This window comes from Phytophthora cinnamomi, assembly GCF_018691715.1.
Source record: "Phytophthora cinnamomi strain GKB4 chromosome Unknown Contig53, whole genome shotgun sequence".
Lineage (NCBI taxonomy): Eukaryota > Oomycota > Peronosporomycetes > Peronosporales > Peronosporaceae > Phytophthora > Phytophthora cinnamomi.
The window spans coordinates 1,072,054-1,093,565 of record NW_027150986.1 but is presented as its reverse complement, the minus strand read 5'-3'; the positions used below and the strand labels follow the sequence as shown (position 1 = coordinate 1,093,565).

General features: G+C 55.8%; 7 protein-coding genes across 8 annotated transcripts; 5 read left to right on the top strand and 2 right to left on the bottom strand.

The window, feature by feature from the left end:
- Nucleotides 1-1,950: 1,950 nt before the first annotated feature.
- Nucleotides 1,951-2,626, top strand: IUM83_00278 (uncharacterized protein; the record flags this gene model as incomplete). Its single annotated transcript, XM_067924039.1, has 3 exons — nt 1,951-2,270; nt 2,338-2,454; nt 2,536-2,626. The coding sequence occupies 3 exons, from the start codon at nt 1,951-1,953 to the stop codon at nt 2,624-2,626; spliced, it is 528 nt and encodes a 175-aa protein (XP_067789216.1).
- Nucleotides 2,627-8,879: 6,253 nt separating this feature from the next.
- IUM83_00277 (Proteasome subunit alpha type-3) lies at nt 8,880-9,893 on the top strand (the record flags this gene model as incomplete). Of its 2 annotated transcripts, none has more annotated exons than XM_067924037.1 (4): nt 8,880-8,983; nt 9,053-9,404; nt 9,517-9,629; nt 9,710-9,893. In XM_067924037.1, 4 exons carry the CDS (start codon nt 8,880-8,882, stop codon nt 9,891-9,893), a joined length of 753 nt encoding a protein of 250 aa, XP_067789214.1. The 2 variants fall into 2 exon arrangements, with proteins under 2 accessions (XP_067789214.1, XP_067789215.1); XM_067924038.1 differs by having other exon boundaries at nt 9,053-9,428.
- Nucleotides 9,894-10,476: 583 nt separating this feature from the next.
- IUM83_00276 (uncharacterized protein) lies at nt 10,477-11,013 on the bottom strand (the record flags this gene model as incomplete). The annotated part of the gene is made up of 1 exon (XM_067924036.1): nt 10,477-11,013. One exon carries the CDS (start codon nt 11,011-11,013, stop codon nt 10,477-10,479), a length of 537 nt encoding a protein of 178 aa, XP_067789497.1.
- Nucleotides 11,014-12,708: 1,695 nt separating this feature from the next.
- IUM83_00275 (ars binding protein 1) lies at nt 12,709-14,643 on the top strand (the record flags this gene model as incomplete). Its single annotated transcript, XM_067924035.1, has 1 exon — nt 12,709-14,643. The coding sequence occupies one exon, from the start codon at nt 12,709-12,711 to the stop codon at nt 14,641-14,643; it is 1,935 nt and encodes a 644-aa protein (XP_067789130.1).
- A 243-nt stretch (nt 14,644-14,886) lies between these two features.
- Nucleotides 14,887-15,941, top strand: IUM83_00274 (Rab7 family GTPase; the record flags this gene model as incomplete). Its single annotated transcript, XM_067924034.1, has 6 exons — nt 14,887-14,939; nt 15,017-15,245; nt 15,350-15,469; nt 15,551-15,601; nt 15,678-15,781; nt 15,875-15,941. 6 exons carry the CDS (start codon nt 14,887-14,889, stop codon nt 15,939-15,941), a joined length of 624 nt encoding a protein of 207 aa, XP_067789212.1.
- Nucleotides 15,942-17,054: 1,113 nt separating this feature from the next.
- Nucleotides 17,055-18,901, bottom strand: IUM83_00273 (aladin; the record flags this gene model as incomplete). The annotated part of the gene is made up of 7 exons (XM_067924033.1): nt 17,055-17,205; nt 17,270-17,431; nt 17,498-17,570; nt 17,640-17,739; nt 17,821-17,887; nt 17,967-18,186; nt 18,256-18,901. 7 exons carry the CDS (start codon nt 18,899-18,901, stop codon nt 17,055-17,057), a joined length of 1,419 nt encoding a protein of 472 aa, XP_067789127.1.
- Nucleotides 18,902-19,006: 105 nt separating this feature from the next.
- On the top strand, nt 19,007-21,464 carry IUM83_00272 (atpase aaa; the record flags this gene model as incomplete). The annotated part of the gene is made up of 6 exons (XM_067924032.1): nt 19,007-19,973; nt 20,040-20,143; nt 20,216-20,359; nt 20,894-21,029; nt 21,104-21,327; nt 21,396-21,464. 6 exons carry the CDS (start codon nt 19,007-19,009, stop codon nt 21,462-21,464), a joined length of 1,644 nt encoding a protein of 547 aa, XP_067789489.1.
- Between the last annotated feature and the right edge of the window lie 48 nt (nt 21,465-21,512).

Below are 21,512 nucleotides of genomic sequence, written 5' to 3'. Positions count from 1 at the left end.
GATTCCTGGCTTTCAGAGCCCGCCTTGCCACCAACCAAGTGGGGGAACGCACGTTGTACTGTCTTGGCAGTAATTGTTAGGCTTGTCGTAGTGGTGGCGACCAATGAGGTTGCTGTAGGCCCCTTCGCCATGTGCTCAAGTTGAACGTGGACATCCTCGAAACAGTGCGAGATCAACATCCAATTCTTCAGTAGCGCCTCGACACCACAAGCCGACGCGCTTATCACGTCCGGTGCCATGACGCTTTCCAGGAAAGCCAAACCCCGCACATGTTCAGGTGCTGGAGGCGGCTTAAAAGCGCGTTGAAAGATATGGAAGTAGTCAGCTACAATACTCCACAATGACTTGTCTGTCGGAGCCCTGAGCACCTTTTTCTTGTTCCACGCAGCAAGTCGCCGGATTTCTTCTTGTAGTTGGGCGTTGGCGTCTTCAAGGTGTTCAATCAACTCGCGCTGCTTTTGTCGGTACTTCGCTTGGTTCAGTCTATGACGTTCCCTAAGCGCGGCAGTGATAGTTAGTACGGGTGTACCTCTTGCTGACCTTGAATCGAGCGAGATGGGGTTTGTACGTGTCTGACACGGCTGGTCAGGCTTTGCGCTGCCTTGAATTCTGGAGAAGACGCGACTACGAGGCAGACAGGTACGCGGCATCACGACAGACATCACCTCTTCGCTGAAAGACTGGCTGTTGGGCGGCTGGAAAGCAGAGGTGACCATTGTTGTAAGCTTCGTTGCAGCAAATTCGATTATGAAGCACGACGTGGCAATCACTTCTTCACTCGCGTCAACTTTCAACATACCATAATGGTTACCATGACTTGTTGATTCCGACAATATGTAAACATATTGTAAGCTCCGATATTACATTTTGACCATTACTCAACCAAACTAATAGATGTTGATTCCGACAATCTCAACCAACAATTTCCGCGTCAACCCGAGTGCAGGCATTCCTGCTTGAATTAGATTAGAGCTCATTTGGCAAGATGCCTTGTGGGTGAAACCGCTTAACGGGACGGGTGGTCGCAAATTACACCACCACAAAAACACTTGGGCGACCTACGAGTTTCGTGTCGCCGTCATCAACTCCAACGAAAGCGTTGGTATTCAAGACTGTTGGAACGCACACCGGTTCCAAGCACCTTAAGCACTTTAGCGCCACGAAGAATAAAATGAAGACCGAATTGATCTGAGCGTTAGTTACTCGCTCTCCGAGTTTCTATCAACACTCACGGGTTCAACCCCGTTCCCATACAATGAGCTGATTTCCTAGCTTCTCAGCTCCCTTCTCAACTTGCCGTTGAATCAGGTCTCAGATGCACATTCCAACAAAGACACGCTCGGCTCGTTCTTTCCGGGGCTACATGGGGCGGCCCTCGACATCAAGCGCGAGAGCGTCCACCTCTGGGTCAAGAAGAAGGACAAGATCATCGCCATGTGGGAAACTGTGGCAGGAGTGAGAATGTCCATAAACCGGTCGATTGAGTCAAATTGGTCCGGGATGCACAGGGCTTGGGGTTCCAACAGAAGAAAGATAGTTCCATCTTAAGAATGAAAGTTCGATGTATCCACTACTGTTCAGGGCCAGAACACACGTGTGAGGTTTAGTGGATGCCAGAGCTCATTCAAGAATCTGCCCTCTCAGAGCAGAATCCCCGCCGTGTGATGAGAAGAGATGCGGAGGCGTTCATGCGGCGTCTGAAGAAGACACGGTGCTGAGCGAGAGCGTCTCGTCCGGGAGCATCGCGAGTACGTCGAAGGCACCGCGGACCGTGACGTCGATTTTGGCGACGGCGGCGAAGCCGCTGCCACCTTGCTTGCGCCGCCCCCTCCCCCCATCTCTGCGAGGCGATCCCGAGCAACTGTTCCTGCGCGCGATACGTCGAAAGCAAGCTATCAAAAGAAAAGAGCCCTGTCTGAGTTCTAAAATAGGCTAGCGAAGACGCCACGGCTGTTAGGGAAAGCACCGGTAGCATCCCTCGATGCTGAGGAACTGGCGGAGAAAGCTGCAGCAGCTGAGTCGGAGGCGGACGATGAAGTTGAAGACTACGTTGATGAAGAAGAGGACATTCCGGACGACGACGTTGAGTACGATCAAGCAACCACGCCACCCGCTACGCCACGAAGCAAACCGTCTACAAAGAAAACGAAGGCTAGGATCACGACGACAGCGGAGAAAGGGAAGCGCAAGCGTCTACCAGTGAAGAAGCGACCTGCCAAGCAGATGCGGACGGAAAGTCCTCACGTCACGCAAAGTGATGGAGGAAGCAGGTACGGAATATTCCGCAGCGTCGATGTTGGATGCATACTTACTTATCCATTACTTGGGGTATTGCAGCCAAGAGTCTGATTTGGAATTCACCGGATTCTCATTACCCACGCAGCAAGCATCAGCGCTTGCGCCACCTCTCGCGCAGGAGACTCTGCTAGCAACACCACCTCGGAGAGTCGCCAGGTTTGTTGCAACATGCTGTATATCGAGCATGTCATGAATCAGTGCACTAACCACATGCTGTATATCTATTATGTCACGTAGGTCACTGGATATGACAACTTCTCCCGATGCAACAGTGGCTTCAGAAACCTACTTCCAGATGTCGACAATGCAGAAGCCGGTGACGCTTTGAATTCCGACTATGAAGGATCTAATGCTGATTCTACCGAATGGTTTCATGAATTGTTTTGCACTTGTGAGCGAAGTTGGGTCACGAGTAGTCAGTGATGATGAAAGTGAACCTACTGATACCAGTGCTGAAGAGCTATCTGCTGAAGATGCACTCCCTGCTGAGGAACCCCATATTGCTGCGAGTCCTGAGCCGTGACCACCATCCGGATCAGTAGCACGGCCGCGATTATCAGCTGCAGAAAAAAAATCGGGCGCGAAGCTTAGAGCTGTTTTTCTTTTTTCTACCCCGACCGTTCTGGGTGGAGGTGGCGTGACAGACGAATCTCTACTACGACCAGGAGTTGGCAGGCCGAATGGAGGCAAAATTTCAAGCACAGACTGGGAATAAAAGGTTGATATTGGAGCGAATTACAGCGAACGAGAGGCGCATGCACTCCGAAATTTTACCTCATGAAATTCTCCAGTGTCTTGGGTTACTGTTGGCACGTATGCTTTGTCCGCACTCGCGCCGCCTTTCGGATCACTGGTCGACCGCATCAGTTGGTGCAATTCCGGCTGGGACATTCAGTCGTTTCAAGCCGCGCGAGCGTTTCGAGCGCGTCATGCGCAACTTGCACTTCTCAGATAATACGGCACCTGCTGCGAGTACGGATAAAGCAAGGAAAGTCCGGCATATTGTCATCACTTTGCATCGGACTTTCCTCAGAGGCTACCGTACTCCGTCCATCATCTCATTCGATGAAGCGATGGTACCCTCGCGGAGTAGGTACAACCCAATACGCCAGTTCATCAAGGACAAACCTCATCGCTGGGGGACCAAGCTTTTCATGTCGTGCTGCGCGAAGACATCTTACTGCCTACGGTAGGTGCATACGTCTGCTCATGAGGCAGGCGTTGTTTTTGTTTGGTTTACAAAGTCTCATATGCTGGATATACTGTTTGTATCTGGTACGCGTATGCTTGATATTATGCATGTGAAGAATGGAAGTTTACTGCGGCAAAAGTGCACAAGGAGGCCCAGAAGAGAATGGTCCAGCTGATGATAGCTCCGGTCCTGCTGCTACTTTGAGAAACCTCAACATGGTACTCACTCCGAAAGAAGAAGGTGTGTATCACGCAGTCGTAATCGACCGCTTTTACACATCTATCCAGAGCCCGCTTGATCTTCTGGAGAGGAATGTGTATTCAGTGGGGACAATCTAGACGAGGAAAAAGGCTTTCCCCCGAGTCTTAAGCAGGAAAAAAAGCAAACGTCCAAGACACGTTGCACGAGATACCACCCAGCTCGTCGTGGCGAGATCGGTGCGCTATTGTGCTGTTCGACAACACCGTCGTCTACATCCTGGGCTGCGGGGCCAATACTGCAATGTCTACTTGTGGTAAGAATTACAAATTCTCCACTAGCTACTAATACGACTAACGTTTATATTTATCAGACCGACGGCTGCCGCGCTCGCAAGTTCAAAGCGAGACGATCCCCTGCCCTGCCGCAATGCGAGCGTACCATTGGTGGATGGGAGGAGTTGATGTGCACGATCAACTCCGCCTACAGCGCTATTCCCTACAGATGTCCTTGCGGTTCCGCAAGTACTACAAGAGGTTAGCGCTAGGACGCATTGACATGGCAATTGTGAACAGCTTTATCGTCTATCGCGAAGCTTTCAAGATGCGAGGCGATCCGCCTGCTGACCATGCAACCTTCATCACACAACCGCACGCGCAGCTTCTAAATCTGGGGGAGGCAGAGTTTGCAGTCGCGATACGTATGCTGAAGGTTGAGTCACGAATTATATTCTGATTCTAATTGCTGCTGCTTTTGAAGGCTTACTCACCTGCCCCCATTGTGCCGACGCAAAGCGCAACAGCGCTGTTACCGGAGGCCACCGACTTGATATGGATAATGAGTGGGTTGAGGTGAACGGGATTCGGAAGCGGCGGCAGCGGCAGTGCAAGATGTGCGCTATCCGCAAACCCGTCAGCACCAAGCGTCAGGTGACACGCTTTTACCGTCCGAAGTGCAGCAGAGGCTTCAAGCGGTAAGTGCATCATGGTTGATATCAAGCATGGAAACGATTGACACATGCTCGATATCGTGCTAGTTTGTATTTGTGTGATAGGGTGCGTAGCGATCACTATCCGACAACAACTTGACTTGCTTTGCAATCTGGCACCAGCTTTGGCGAAACGGGAGCGAGCGACCGCAGCCTCGCTGTGGTCGTGGTATCCAAGTGAAAGTTCCTGGGAAGAAGCCGTCAAGTGCTGGTGAAGACGATGCCGAAGACGAAGAAAGAGGTCCTGCAAGTGATGACGACGGCACCGCCGACGAAGAGAGGGATCCACCTGCTACCGGTGGAGATGCGCAGGCGGGAGGTGATGGTGCGGCTGGCGATGGAGGCGGCGAAGCTCAGGAAGAAGCGAGTACCGCGACTGCTGGTGATGATGACGATGCTCAGGAGGAGACGGCTGAGGAAGGGAATTGCGAGTGGAGACTGATGGTAAAACAGACGAGAATACAAGTAGTAGTGATTCTTTCTACGAACAGAAGCGGGGTAGCTACGTGAGTAATCAGCTGCTAATACTTGCAATTCACGCGATTTCTTATCAACTTCAATACCTATTTACTCAATTGCAGTCGTTATGCAGACGTATATCAACGAAAAATGGCGCTATCAGTAAAAGACCCAAAACGATATCCGCTCTATCAAGCTTATCGTCCTGAAATGTGATTGGAGATGCTTGATATACAGCATGTGGCTTCATAAATGGTACATATGACAAGACTTTGAACCGACATCCGGACGACGTTATTTTTTTGCCCATACAAATTCAAAGTTAAGTCTTTCCTTAACATGCTCGATATCGAGCATGTGAAAAATAATCTATGCATCCAGGATTTGCCTCCGTACCAGGGGGGGGTTAAACATTAAGGTCGAATTCAACATGTTCTATACGGTAATTCTCTGCCCCCACAAAAAGTATGATGATTTACTTTATTTGTGCCCACACAACAACGTTAGAACATTCCATGCAGCAATCACCTCGCCAGGATCTTCTTCAACGCTGAGGTCGGCGTTATGCTTGTTGCGCTAGAACAACGAGCGTTTTTCGTCCTTCGTACGTAAGATAACACACGTTAGTATCGTACATTTTAGAGCTGTAAATAAAATTATACACTGAGCATTTTTGTGACGAGGTCCGAGCCAATTCTAGGCCAGGACCCATCAGTCAGAAGCCCAAACCCTATCACGTACCGGCCACAAATCACTTGAAACGTGGATATTTCTTGACCCAAGTCTGGTTTTTGTACAGACTTGAAGTGGTACTGGCTACATCTGGAAACTGAGCTCTGCGAACGTCGAGTTGCAGCGTCCCCTGATCCCCAGGTCTGAGATTTGAATTCAGTCTGGGGTCTGAGGTCTGAGATTCGCTCTAGAAGCCGCAGATCTGAGTTTCCAGGCCTCGAGTCGGCCTCTGGGCAGAGAGCTGAGCCCTGGCCTTTTGGATCTGTGATTTGGAGCCGGTTGCTTAAGTCTCAGACCCCAGATCCCAGATTGGTGGCCTGACAGTTTGGAGTGCCAGGGGTTCTGAGACCGAGAGTGATGCCAAAAGTCTGAGACTTTGCGATTTGGAGTTCGGTCTGAGGTTTGTCTGTGCATCAGACCCTGAGATGTGCAGTCTGGGGTCTAGGAAGATGGCGTGCCGTGCGGCGTCAGATTTCATCTCGGCTCTGGGGTGCCACAGTTGAGATGTGGAATCAACGTCGTAATTTTGCCCCCAGCTCAGATTCCCAGCCTCAGAGTCCCAGAATCCGAGCCAGAATTGAGACATGTCACAGTGGTTGCACAGCCGGGATATGGAGTCAGCATCGTAAATTTGCTCCCAGCTCAGGTTTTCAGCCGGGCAATCCCTCAACTTGAGCCAAAACTGAGACACGGTGATTGTGGGCGCGAGTTGGTGTCTGGACGCACGATGTTTGTGAGGTTAAAGTTGAGACTGGCGAAAGACTGCTGCTGCTCCGAGCCTAGTATGTGACTAAGAGCCTACGGCGTGATTGCAGGGCCTGAAGTGCGACTTCATGGTCTCGCATATGAAGTGGAGTACACAGTGATGGCTACATTGCCGGTCTGGGAGCTGCGGTAGTTGCTCTTTGAAGCAGGTGGTTGCCGCTTGGAAGGTCGCTCTGAAGGGTGGCCCCGTTGTGGCTTTTCGGCCCCTGGTGTCGGGCACACAAGATTCGGCCTGACCAGTCGCCTATGGATCTGGGCCAACGGGAGCCACAGGATCTTGGCGTCATCCGGATTACACCTGATTTGTACCCAGAGTAATCAGTGTAATCAGGTGATGACAGACCTAGTCCGCCCAATCCCGGCCACGAGATCCTGGCGTAATCAGGATATCACTGATTTGCACCCAGGTGTAATCAGTGTAATCCAGTGATGACTGACACAGACAGGCCAATGGAAGGGCGCCAAGACAGCGACGTGCATTCACGGGCGCCGCCAAGCCAGTAGCTTGGTGGGTGTCTCACCCTTGTTCAAGGTGTACCCAGGAGATGTTTGCACCCTTACTTGATAGGCCATTTGTATGTGCATGTGTATGATAATAATCAGAGTTTTTTGCCACGAAGACCGCAAGCTGCGGAGTTCGTTTTGCGCCAACGGGCGTGTTGCTTCGCAGGGACCAAGTCCCTGCCCCCGGCGACGCGCAAAATGCCAAGTGGAGTCGCTACGAGTGTTCTACGATCAAGCTCAGCTAACTCCAAATAAATTCAAGTTCAACAACCAAGCCTTTTCGTGATTCGACCCGGTTTGCCTTCGTTGTTGTATTTCCACACGCGGGACATTGGTTTTGCTGATTTTTCTTGCTGGTTGGCTGGTTTCCCGGCGGTGCTCATATTTTCCGGCGGAAGGCGCTCCGCTCTGAGGTTTCGGGAGAGCAATACCTGGGATAGTGGTTTCTGGGGTTGCTAGTGGTATCCGTGTGGCGCGAATAGTCTGGGATAGTGGTTCCCAGCTTCGCTGTGTCGCCTACACCAAGGCGTGGTGCGCGGAAGTCCCAGGGTGCAGAGCGAGAACCCCGGATCAAGGCGAACTCAGACCGAGCCAAGTCTCGGGGCAACTCTGGTCTGAGGGACGAGTGAAGACCGCTGTGAGGCTCTCAGTCTGAGCCGCCGGAGGAAGTATCGTGACTGGAAGCTACTCGAAGCCGGAGTCGCTGAGCAAGGAGGTGACTGTTAAGGCCCAGAGTCCAAGGGCCTGAAAAGAGAAGTGGACTGAGTGTGTGTGGAGTGAACGTGTTTATATTCAAGAAAACGGGCCACAGCGGACTCAGCACGTGCGTACAAGGGCCTTCCAAGCAAGGAGCAAGCTTCGTCTGGGGGCATCTGGGAATTGTCGAGTTCGGAGGCAACTGGTGTGGCCGACGCAAGTCTGGGCCCACAGCGTAGCCTTAGGAAGAACCAAGTCAAGGGATTGCAAGAGTGAGGAACACACGCCTCACCCAGCTTGGGATCTGAGATCTAATCTCAGATTCTGAGTTGAGTGGTCTGAGATCGGGGTCTAGCCGCGAGGCTATTCCCTGATTTTGGAGCCCGCATCGCCACAAAAATGGTAGTGTAGCATCTACATGTGGTCTTACATGGCGGGGAGCTGCTCGCGCCACAGAGAAGCGGAAAGCCCAGTGTTGCAGGAGCCGCTCGTGCACTCACAGACGAAGCTGACAAGCCGTTAAACACGTTCAACAGAGCCGTACCGGAGTAGCAGTAGCCGGCGACGTTACCTCGGTCCAACGATGCCCCCGTTATGTTAAGTAGGAAGAGGTGGTGCGACTTACCGACGCCTGGAGGTCGATTTACTACAGTCTCGCATTTTTATGTCTTCGAATTATTTTATCTCAGAGATCGATCTAAGTCCTAAATCCGAGCGACAAAATATCTGCAAACCACAATAATAGTGCAGCCAAAAAAGGCACTTGTTATCTTGACCCGACCTCTAAACTGGCTATTCACAGTACCTCTCCCTCCCAGCCATTCGCAGATAATCGAAAAAGATCTTACACACCTTTCAACCAATCACATCACTAGAAGATCTTTTTCATTTTCGAGGGGGAGGGGAGGATATTTTCCGTTCCAAGCTCCGAACAAGGCGAAGGTGACCGAAGATCCGCCGCTGTATGTGCATGGCTGACAGACCCCGCGCCTCTAACCTAACCTTCTCCTCCTTTGCCTCCTGCGCAGGTCGGTCCAGACACGCACCATGAGCAGCACCGGCGCCGGCTACGACTACTCGGCGGGCACGTTCTCGCCCGAGGGCCGCATCTTCCAGGTCGAGTACGCCAAGAAGGCCGTCGAGAACAGCGGGTGCGACCAATAACAACCTATCTGCTCGAGGTTAATGGCCGAGGTTAACCTATATTGTTCTCGGTGCAGCACCACGATCGGCATCAAGTGCACTGACGGCATCATCATGGGCGTGGAGAAGACGCTGCTGTCCAAGATGCTGGTGCCCGGCACGCACCGCCGCGTCTACGCCATCGACCGCCACGTGGGGCTGTCCATGGCGGGCCTCGTGGCCGACGGCCGCCAGCTCGTCAACCGCGCGCGCGAGGAGGCGCTCAACTACAGGAAGAACTACGGCTGCAGCATCCCGCCGCACCTCCTGGCCGAGCGCATGGGTCAGTTCGTGCACTACTACACGCTGTACGGCTCCATCCGGCCCTTCGGCACGGCCATCATGCTCGCCGGCTACGACCAGGACACCAACAAGTCGAGTCTCTACATGGTGGAGCCGTCGGGAGTTACCTACGTGCGTGCGCAGATCCAGGCGGCGGGTAGCACTATGTCTAGGTATCTTTATGAAGCTGATTGGGTTGCTGTGTGTGTGTTTGGTGCAGAGCTACCGCGGCTGCGCGCTGGGCAAGGGCCAGCAGTCGGCCAAGACAGAGATCGAGAAGTACAAGCTTTTCGACATGACGTGCCGCGAGGCCATGAAATACGTTGCCAAGATGTACGTGCAGGCGTGGCAGAGGAGACGCATTGTGGTTGCAGTGGATCTAACGGGCGGATTATCTTTCTTCTTTTTATCAGTCTAAACACGCTGCACGATGAGGTGCGCCACCCGTTCGAGCTGGAGCTGAGCTGGATCTGCGAGGAGACGAAGTGGCAGCACCACCTGGTGCCGGACAACCTGCGCGACGAGGTGAACGAGTGGGCCGTCCAGTCTATCAAGGAGGACGAGATGGCTGACGACGACGACGATGACGACGAGTAAGCTGCAGGATCTTCCCACCTTTGAAGCATAGCGGTCGTGTAGTGCTCTGGCTGAAAGCAGCGGATCGTCTCCTGACGAGAAGATCGATACGAGCGAAACAGTCTTCGAAATATGCTGCATAGGCGCAATAAAGACGATGAACACTTGACAGAGGCGTCCGTACCGTTTGAAAAGTTGTAAATCTAGCTTGCGTGCTTTGAGCTCGAAGGAAAAAAATCTTCCAGCATTGAAAAGTGGCGTGATATCCGTCGGCGTTGCCCCTTCCACCGCTTGGCCGCAGCTCCGATAACTTCTACCGATGGCATGTCGACACCTGTGTGCGCCTTCCTGCAGCAGGCGGACCTCCGTGTAACGCAGTACGGGATAAAAGAGACGAACGCAGTAAGAGAATGGGGAAATTGATCCTTTTATAAAGTGCTACACTCGACAATAGACTACTACACGCATATAATGGAACTACACACTCCCTCCCCTCGCCGATTCGTACTCGTACTCTCGTCTCACTCTCTCTCTCTCCTCGCAGTGCTGAGGCACCTTAAATAGTAAATACTCCACTGCTGCTGCTGCGTGTCCCTCGCCCCGATCAGCTACAGGACAAGCTGGCGGTCGAGTCGTCGCTGAAGCTCAAGGACGCGAGGCTGTCGCTCTCGCGCTCGTCGTCGTCATCGCTCTCGCCCTCGCCGAAGAAGCTCGAGGACGAGCAAGTGCTTCCGAGCGGCGCGTGGCGGCGCGCGGGCCGGCGCATGGCCAGCATGCGCAGGTCCATCTCGCGGTACATAATGACGCTCCACTTGCACTCGCCCGAGCAGTAGCAGTCCACCTGGTCGTCGGGGATCTGCAGCGAGAAGAAGGACACGCCGCAGTTGCTGCACACGAGCGGCAGCCCCGAGACGCTGGGCCGGCGCTCTCCGCCGGCGCAGCAGTCGTCGTCGTCGGCCTCGTCGTAGGGCTCGGAGGCCGCCATGAGCGCCAGCACCTCGAGGTCCACGGCCTCGTCCATGGTGCGCGCCGAGCCGTCCGAGCGCGCGTCCGCGTCCTGCGCCGGCTTGCGGCACAGCCAGTCGCACGCCAGGTAGCCGAGGCAGTCGCCGCCCGCGCCCGCGCTCGCCTGGGACACCATGTTGAAGCCGGCGGGGGTTTCCGTGGCGGCAGTCTGTCGGGCCGCGGTCGCGCCCTGCTCGCGGCAAATTGCAAAGTGACCGAGTCCTGCTTGGCCCGAGCGATCTTTGTTCCGCTTCGTATAGCGCCGACTATGGGGACTGGGCTTCGGGCGGTTTGCTCGCGTCCAGCGCATCCCGCGTGCCGTGCCGCGCCCTGTCGCCCAGCGCCGTGCGAATGTATGGCGGGATCCGCTGCGTCCGCCAAGGGTCGCCATTTTAACGCGGGCGGGCCAATCGCAGCCCGCGTCTGATAACGTACCGTACGTTCCGCAGCCGGCGCAGAAACGGGCCGCCGCCGCCCATTGGCCCAAAACGCGTTTTTCGAACAAATTGGGGGAAAAACGCGCGCCGCTCCGCCGCGAATTCAAATTCAAAACCAGAGGCTCGGCTCGGCTCGCGGCGGCGATGGCGGTTGCTGCTGCTGCTGCTGCTGCCAGCGGTGCTGCTGGCCTGTTTCCAAGCGCAGCCAGCTACGCGCTGCGCGTAGGCGGCGGCGGCGGCGGCGGATATATGCAGTGCCGCCCGCGAAGATCTTCCAGCCGGTCTTCCAGCCGGGCGTGGACAGCCGGCGCCGGCAAAGCCCTGTTGCGAGCCGTGTCTCGCCGCGGTGGGTTGCTGCGGGGTCGTGCCGCCGGCGTGGTTGAAGTGAACACCCAGCTGGGCCTGGCAAATTGCCAGGCCTGTGGCAATTCGTCAGCGCACTGGGCGGGGCGTCCGCGGTCGGCGGACTCGGTTTCCCCGCCGTTTTGCGCGGTTTCCCGCGCATTTCAGCCCCGGCGCCGAGTAGGCGGAATCAGCTACGGTGACGTCGCGCAAAACGTCTGAGCCAAAGTCGGCTCGTGACGCACAGCGCTGACCCAATCGCGCGCGCTGCTTGGGGCCTCGGTCGGTGCTCATTGGACCGCGCGGCGCCGGCGCAGTTTCGAGCGCCGAACTTGCCGCAACGGCGAGCCAAGCGCTCATGAGGCCGGTCCAGCTTCCATGGTTGCCCTCCAGCGGCGCGCAATGCCGCTTGCACGACCATTATCGAAACCGGGTGAGATAGCGCGATGGCTCGCTTTTTGCCGGCGGTAGACAAACGTGGAAGAATGGTCCCGCGTGGACCGCTAGGCGGACGAGGTCCCACTCGCACAGCCCACGGCTAGGCCTTTGTATTGCCGGCAGTGACGAGAACCAACGCCACAGCGGTCGTGTGCTCATAACAAACGGTGGCATCACCGGCAAGCCATCATAAATCAACCCATGCGTGGGGCAAGTCTTCATTTGACTTGACACGCCTCCTGAAACGCATGCGGGGGCTACTATGTTCGCCCAAACCGTCGGCAATGTGCTCCTCTGACTAAACCGTAGTCGCCGCCGAGCCGCACGGTTGCTACAGCAAAGCTTTCGACACTCGGGAGCGCATGTGGCGCCGCGCTCCGAGCCGAGGAGGCCTGCCCGATGCGCGCCATGTGGCTCGCATTGCTCGACGGCGACCATGAAAGATCGCGCGGGTGTGGTCCACATCTTCAAGATCAGGTTTGGCGGGGGGGTCGACCACCCACAAATCATCTTGGGCGGGCTCTGGCTTCCGATTATAATAGCGCGCATTTTTTCAAACGCGCCATACTGAGCGCAAGAGGATCGAGTATTAGCTCAGACAGAGCCTGCGAACCATGGCGACGCCCAGCGGCATGTCCGCTCCGAGGCCCAAGGCGCGCAGCACCAACCTCACGCACGAGCAGAAGCGGCTAATCTGCCTGCACGCGCGGCAGTTCCCCAAGACCACGCAGGCGCAGCTGGGCCAGTGGGCCAAGGAGCAGTTCAACCTCGAGTATGTGCCGTCGCAGGCGGCCATGAGCTACATGCTCAAGAAGCGCGCGCAGTTCGAGCTCGTGTCGGGCGAGGGCCGCGACTACAAGAAGCTGCGCACCGTCAAGTGCCCCGAGGTGGACTCGGCGCTGGCCAACTGGTTCCTCTACTGCCAGGCGCGGCGCCTCAAGCTGCCAGGCGACCTGGTGCGCCACAAGGCGCGCGTCTTCTACGAGCTGCTGGCCCCGCAGCTGCCCGAGAGCGTCACGAGCGCGCCGCCGCAGTTCTCCAACGGCTGGATGCACTCCTTCATGGGCCGTCACGGCTTCTCGCTGGGAGGCGGCAAGGGCAGCAAGGGCCGGGCGCCGCGTGCGCAGCAGGACGACGTCGACGGCAGGCCCAAGTTCGCGCCGGAGACGTCGGTCATCACCACGCCCGACCACATCAAGACGGCGGTCATGGGCGTGCCGCCCGAGAACGTCTACTGGCTGCACGAGACGCGGCTGTTCTACGCCATGAGTCCCGACAGGCAGGCGCTGCCCACGGGCCACCACCCGGAGAAGAAGCTGACCATGTTGCTGGCGGTCAATGCCGACGGCAGCGACAGACTCAACCCCTTCTTCGTGGGGCCGCACGCGCTTCCCGCAGACGTTGATGTAAACGCGGAGGACCGGCAGTACCAGTTCGCCTGCAACCACAAGGCCTGGGTGCCGCCCACGATGCTGCGCGACTGGCTCATGGCGCTCGACTGGCGCATGCGCGTGACCAACCGCCAGATCGTGCTCATTGTCGACTCGGTGGCGGCGATGAGCGTGCAGAAGGCGACGATGTCCAATGTCAAGATGCATTTCGTGGAGCGCAATCACGCTGGAGAGCTCTGTGTGCGAGCTCTGGAGATGGGGATCGTGGCGGCGGTGAAGCGTCGATACCGCCACCAGCTCTTGGACTTCGCGCTCGATCGACGAGAGGAAGGCCAACTCGATATCTACGATGTTCCGTTGCTGAAGGTGGTGGAGTGGGTCACGCACGGGTGGCAACAGATCCCGCGATCACGGATTATGGCGAGCTTCGCGCATATTGGAGTTATGGTGACTACAGAGACAGGAGCAGAGGTTGTGCCGGACAACCGCATCGATGACAAGCTGGACGCGCAGATCCAAGCGTTGCTGAAGCGTCTGAAGCTCGTCAGCCCCATGCGGCTGATTGAAGTGGTTGCTCCTACTTCCGAGAGGGCATGCGACGAAGACCTCACAGACGCGGACTTTGCCGACTCGGCGCTCCACGCTACACAGGGCACGGTGGGGATGCAAGTTAGTACGGAAGATCTCACTCGCCACACGATCACACAGGTGGGAGCAGGCTCGTCAGCGGAAAACTCCTCGGGCTCCTCGACACCGTTCGACGCGCAGGGAGGATCGCGCTCCGTTGCTCCCCGTCGCAGCAGTAACAGCACTGCTGCCAGCAGTTTTATCAGCGACTATCCTGGCTTTGACCAAGGCTACCCCGGTTCGTTGGACGACACTTGGCTGTCGTGGACTGCAACGCAGCGTACTGCGACGGCCCCCGTCCGCCAGCCTGTGAGCGACTTGGAGGCCGTGCAGACGACGATCCGCCTGGCGACCGAGATGAACTGCGACGCCGTGGTCATGATAGAGCTCAACCGCATCCACGAACAGGTGGCGAGCCGCGACCCGAGCTCCTCCAGCTCCACGGCGCTGACTGCTCCAGCTCAGCCGCCCTCGCGCAACGCTGGCATCTGCCAATTCCGCTTCGGAGCCCCCACTCGGCGGCTGCTGTAAGCCTGGAGTCCAGTTGACCAGCACGGGCTTGTTCGTTATCATTTTGCGTGACACCACAGCAGGATAGTTTCAGTGTAGCCATGTCCGCTTCAACTTGCCTATGATTGGCGGAAAATCCGGAGAAAAGATTTTCTTTTCTTCGAGTCTTCATCCCAATCAAAACATTTAGCGGCGAAGAAGGCACAGGTCTCGCTTCTCCTTGCCTGTGCACTAGCGAGCGACACAGCAGTACACGCAGCCAATATGTCACACCGCAAGAAAGTGCTGCTCAAGCTGATCATCCTGGGCGACAGCGGGTGCGCGCCCTCTTGCTCTCATGCTTGATCTGCAGCCCTCTCTGACCCGTGTATCATATCTGTAAATGCGTTGCCAGCGTGGGCAAGACGTCGCTGATGAACCAGTACGTGAACCAGAAGTTCAGCAACCAGTACAAGGCCACGATCGGCGCCGACTTCCTCACCAAGGAGATCATGCTGGACGACAAGCTGGTGACCATGCAGATCTGGGATACGGCCGGCCAGGAGCGCTTCCAGAGCCTGGGCGTGGCCTTCTACCGCGGCGCTGACGCCTGCGTGCTGGTCTACGACATCACCAACCCCAAGGTGCGGGGGGGGGGGGGGGGGGGGGGGGGGGGGGGGGCTGCAGGGGAGGTGGAGAGGTTTAGACGTCGGGTGTGCTGACTGTGTTGCTGCTTGCTGTGCTGCAGTCATTCGAGAAGTTGGACACGTGGCGGGACGAGTTCCTGGCGCAGGCGGGGCCGAGGGACCCGGACGCCTTCCCGTTCATTGTGCTGGGCAACAAGGTGGACAAGGAGTCGGAGCGGAGGGTGGGTAGATCTGCGGAGGCAGTTGAGAGCAGGGGAGGAGGTTGCTGATAATTGGGTTTTCTTGTTGTGGCGGTGGTGCAGGTCCAGAAAGAGAAGGCACAGGAGTGGTGCCGCTCCAAGAACGTTCAGCAGGTAGGGGTTGAAGAGTTTGCTGTTGGAGGAAGGTGTGTCGGTCGGGATATTGATGCCACGTGATATATTGGTGCAGCCTATTCAGCACTTCGAGACGAGTGCGAAGGAGGCGACAAGTGTGGAAGAGGCCTTCCAGACGATTGCAAGCTCAGCGCTTCAGAAGGGTCAAGAAGATGACATGTACGTACAGCAATGATTCGCTACGCTGAAGTTGGAATACTGTGCGGTGAGATGACTTGATGGTTGTGGGTTGATTTTGTGTTGTTGCTGTAGCTACGTTCCGGAGACGATTGATCTTAGTGGCACATCGTCGAAGCGCGAAAGTTCTTCATGCTGTTAAGCATCATGGGCCGTGGGAACTGGCTCGGCGACAACGTGAGTGACAACAAGGTAACGATGGCGTGGAAGGTGGTGACCAGAGAGCAAATAGTAGAGGAGCTGGCCTGGCTAGACGAATGTAGCTCTGATCTCACTATTGCTGGAGGAATTCATTTGTCAGATTTCTTGGTTTCGTCCTTTGGTGTTGGTTTTTGTTTGCTGTCAGAAGATGCTAGCTTCGCTACTGGCGACGGGTGCTCGATTGCAGTTTTAGTTGAGCCTCTCAAAATTCCTCCAAGAGATAGAGGTGGTACTTGGGTCCGCTTCTTCTTTTGCTTCTTCAGCGCTAGACGCTCTGCTTCCAGCTGCTGGCGCCGAACTTCGATCCGCCTTTGTACTTGAATCCTTCGCCAACGGCAGTAAACCTTGAGCTGCGCTGCAAGTTCCACGGCTTCCTCGATATCTCGAGTTGGCACCGGTTTTGGAGGACCGAACTCATATCGACCCCATTCCTTTGGATCCACCTGCTGTTCTTCATCGGTGGCGATCATGTACTTACGAAGCTGCTTCTTGCTCGTCTCACGAATTGTGATTTCTCGCTTCAGGAACGTCAGCTCTCTGGCAACAACGTTTGGTTCCTGTTCCCGATGGCGACGCAAGAAGTCCTCAAGGGCTAGCTTACTGAATTCATCAGGTAAAGGCAAAAGGTTACGGATGTAGGGTAATGCTTACCTTTCGCGTGATCAACTGGACGAGGCCCCCGATACTTCCTCACGGGTGACGGTGGCGATGTGATAACCTCCTCGTTTTCGGGAACTGTCACCCTGGCCTCCTTGGCCATGTACTTCCGAAGTTCCTCCTGCTGGCGGAGTTCAACCTGGTCGCCATGACAGTCTACACAGAGGTAATCCTGCTCTGGGTCTCCGAGATCGCCGCAGCCTGCGCGGCATTGAGCCCTCACGTGGGCACTCATGCTGATGCCTTCAACGAAAACACGGACCAAATACACGCGAGCCCACCAGCGTTGTAACTGCCGCAATGCAATAAAGCAGCTCTCAATTTGGACACTTCGTCTTAATGCTGCATGGTCCTTTGGCTGCACGTCGTCTCTAATGCGACTCACTGGGGGAAGAAGCTACGGCGCTTTGGGGTCTTGCAAATAGAACGGGTGGAACGAGATCAAGCCGCTGCTCCAGGCAACACTCAGCAGCGCTCCATGCTTGAAATTCGAGGCAAATGCAAGCTTCCGCGGTACGCCGGCGTTAGGAGGCCCGCGCAAAAGGCCACTGTAAACGTATCCATGTTAGTACATGCGCTTCGATAACTGAAATGAAGCAAGAAGCCACAAACCTGCGTGTGAAAATGAGGAAAGGCTCCCAAGCCACACTGAAAATGGCGACCAGTTTCGAAGTACCAGCTTGGTGGGAACCCATGGCCGTGGTCCTATACGTGACTGCTACCCTTGTTCCACTCGGGTCCCAAGCGATGTTCTGAACGTTGCCGCCAACAATGCTGAGATTATGAACAACAAGTAGTCAGCCACTGAGCAACGACATTAAAATCCTAGCGATAACTTACGCTGAGGTGCTTCGGTCGAGCGAAAACAGCTCCTTCTCATCGAAATCAAGAGCCGGTGAACTAATCTGTGCGTCTACATCAACCAAATCATAAGCAAGTAAGTATTTGTTTCCATGCATATGAAGTCAACAGCGTATCATACCTATCGAAGGAGGGCAGTCTTGGAAAATGTACGGGTACAGGAGAGCGCTATTACGAAGCGCCACGAGCATGCACCGACCGTCGCTCGACCATCCGCAGCCCTGCAATATTAAGAGGAAGAACGGCACACTGAGTACAGCAGTAACGAATGTGCTCACACTCACTTCGGTAGCATAACGTACCCCAGCCGCAACCTCCCACGTCTCCCTCTTCCACGTGAGAGTCTCCCACATCAACGACACGCCGCTTCTGAATAACGACAAGCACATACACACAAATCAGCAAACAGCCCGGCTTCGGCAAAACCCACTAACTTTGCACCTCTTACTCTGTGGTCACGAATAAATACTCGCCAGTAGGCGACCAATGCAGCGCCGACAGCTTGTACGGGCTCTGCAGCTCGGTCTTCCTCGAGAAGACAGCGTCGAACACAATCACCGCCTTGGATCCCTTCCCGAACGCCGCCAACAAGCTGCCGTCCGCATTCCAGCACACCTGGCTGAACGGCGCGTTGCTCGGGTGCTTCAAGATCTCCAGCAGCACAGGCTCTGCAAAAAAAAAAAGAAATCAGCAACACGTCACCACCAAAGCTCAGACCCACCCCACCAACGCCGCACCTTTCTCCTTCGGCGGCACCTTCCACAGGAACACGCCGAACCTGCAGGCCACGGCCAGCGTGTCGCCCGTGAACTTGCCCCACTCGACGCTGCCCACGTCCACCTGCTTGGCGTGCTCCAGCACGCGCGCGTCCCACGTCGCGCTCTCCACGTGGTAGAGCGCCACCACGCCGTCCAGCTGCGCCACCGCCAGCAGGTTCCTGGTCGGGTGCCAGCTCAGGTCCACGATGCTCTCGCCGGCGTCCGCCGCCAGCTCCGCAGGCTCCAGAGGCTCCAGCTCCTCGTCCTCCGCGCCCGTCGCGGCGCGCAGCAGGCGGTGCGCGGCGCCGCCCGCAGCCTCCAGCGCCGCGTTCAGCAGCTTCAGCTCGTCGTCCAGCAGGAAGCTGCGCGCGCCGCGCAGCCCGCGCTTGAGCAGGCGCAGCGCGCCCGAGTCCAGCCCGTCCTCGTCCTGCTCGTCGGTCAGCGACTCGCGCTGGCCGAAGGGCCGCGGCCGCGCGCTGGCCACGCGCGCCGGCGGGAACACACGTCCGCCGCGGCGGATGAACTCGTCGCCCGCGTGCGCGTCGTCGCGCTGTGAGACGCTGTAGAGCTCGCCGTGCAGCTCGCCGAGCGTCACGGCGTCCTCCTTGGGCACGACCCAGGTCATTGGCGTGTACTAGTATATGCAAAATGTGTACGGATGGTGTGGCGCGGAGATGTCACTGAAGAGAGGGAGAGAAGGTAGTGACATGATACTTTGGCTTTGGACCCAATGCGGGTGGAGGTGGAGGTGGCGCCGTCCGCCGACATCTCCAGCGCCGCGTACGTGTCGCCGACGACGTTTAGGAGCTTGAATGCTGCGTGGGGGTGCTACGTGTCGTTGCGACGCTGTGGAATGCATCGAATGCGCGTTTTTCGACTGGAAATCGACGAGAAACTTGAGGAATACGGAGCTGTCAAGGTCCGCATCGACCACTGGCCCGAAGGAGACACAGAAGGAAGCTGCAACGCAGTGAAAACAGGAGGTGGAGTGGAGGTGGAGTGTATATCGCCATCGGAAGTAAGAGTGGTGCAGTACTTGGCGCTTGCGCCCGCGGGCGACAGCCAGCCGAAGCTGGCACTCCCGTTCGTGCGGAGCTTGCTGCGTGGACGGATTCTTAGTGGACGAGCTGGCTCCATTGCCCTGCAAAGTGACGGACTGGATTACGGTCGATGGACGTACGAGGCGTTCTTCCGTGGACGCAGAGCGGAGGACGGTGCACTGGAGTTTGATGGCGGAGTTGTGACGGATCAAACGTTGGTGTTGATGTTCCCGTCTGCTTCGACTGCATCGTCGAGAGGGGAACCCAAGTATCAGCCGGTTGGAGCTCATGCGAGAGGGTTTAAAGAACTGGTGGCCATGGCTCTTCGTGGAGTGGAGATGCCGGGCGGTGACGATGCACATGGAGGGGCGAAAACTATCGCTGCTCCTCACTCGTTGCTGCTGCATGCACCGAGTGGCGCCGGAAAGACGACGTTGGTGCATCAGATCGCAAAGGAGCTGCTGGCGAACTTGCTTGTAATTGACGGTGGATTGTTGGCGTCTCCACAACTGAGACTTGAAGATTTCTTCTCGGTTGCCCTGCGGATTCAACCGTGCGTGCTGCTGCTCGAGGACCTGGAGTTGCTTTTCCCGATGACGCTGGATGAAACCAAGTACACGCTTGTATGTCGACTCGTCAGTTGTCTTGAGAGCATTCGTAAGTTTGCTTGTTGTGTTGTGTTCTTCTTGCTATGAACTCACCGCGTTGAGGTATGTTACGCAGAAAAATCGGAGTCTGTGCGGGTCGCTGTAATTGGAACTGTGTCGGTACTCGGCACTCTCCACTCAAAAGTGCGACAGTTGTTCACTGAAGAAGTTTTTCTCGATGTAAGTGGGCTCGCATATGCTATCTGAAGCTCCCAGGCTATCGTCTAATCTAGAGTGTATGTACTTTCATAGGTTCCTGACAAGCAATGGACATTGGATTTGCTAACGTCGTTGCTTCCGTCGTCGAATACACTGCGACCCGAATTCCTGATGTCTTTAGCCGTCCGATACGGCCAGCGGCCAAGCAACATTGCCGCGATCGCCCAACAAATTGGCGTACGTCTTACCCAAAGTGACAACGAAGATATAAGTGTGGCAGCACTTGAATCAGAGATCTCTGCAACTGCGCGCAAGATCTCTTCCACAAGCAATGGGGCGGATACTCTAAGTTCCTCTGTGCCTGACGTGTCGTGGGACGATATTGGCGGCTTAGAGTGCGTCAAGCAAAACTTGATCGAGATGGTGGTGTGGCCACTGGAGAAGCCGCAAGTCTTTCGCCGCATGGGAATCTCGCCGCCATTGGGCATGGTGTTACATGGTCCTCCTGGTACAGGAAAGACTATGCTTGCCAAAGCAACAGCGAAGGCGAGCGGTTGCAATTTCTTGAACCTGGCAGCTAGCGACCTTATGAAGGCTGAGATTGGTGAGAGTGAGAAAGCAATTACACGCGCTTTCGATACAGCCCGGGCGCTAAGTCCGTGCATGATTTTCATCGACGAATTCCAATCACTATTCGGCAATCGCTCAACAGCCGGACAAACAACATCTCGGATGATCTCACAGCTTCTTATGGAGCTTGATGCTGTGAAGGCCGTATCTGACGACAGCGAGATGCATAGCAACACGACTGAACCTCCCGCAATGGGCAGCATTTCAACTGGCCAAATATTTGTTCTTGCAGCAACCAACGCTTTATCTGCAATTGATCCCGCCTTCCTCCAACCAGGTACACATTCGTGATACAAATCTGTCCGTTGACTGATTTTAACTGGCGTGCTTGACTGTATTTGGCGTGCCCAGGCCGCTTTGAGAATGTTGTTTATGTTGGCTTGCCCAACGCCAGCGAGCGCAAATCCATTCTTGAAATTCAGCGCAGTAAAATGCCATGGAGCCAAGATGTTGACTTCGCAAAGCTCGTCGAAGAAACTGATGGCGCTAATGCGGCATCTTTGATCGCGTTGTGCCAGTCTGCAGCAATCCAGGCCATGCAACGGATACCGCCCAACGCCCCAGTGGACGAACAGGTACAAATTTGGCAGCACCATTTTTTACGTGATGCTATCGACTGACACGAAGCTTGTGTTTGGTACAGTGCATCGCAATGGCTGACTTCGTCGCTGCGTTAGCAAAAGGCAACTTTGATTTTCAAAAATCCGCTTAATAGACGAAACAAAGCATTTGAAGAGGAGAACCTCAGCAACGGAAAGCA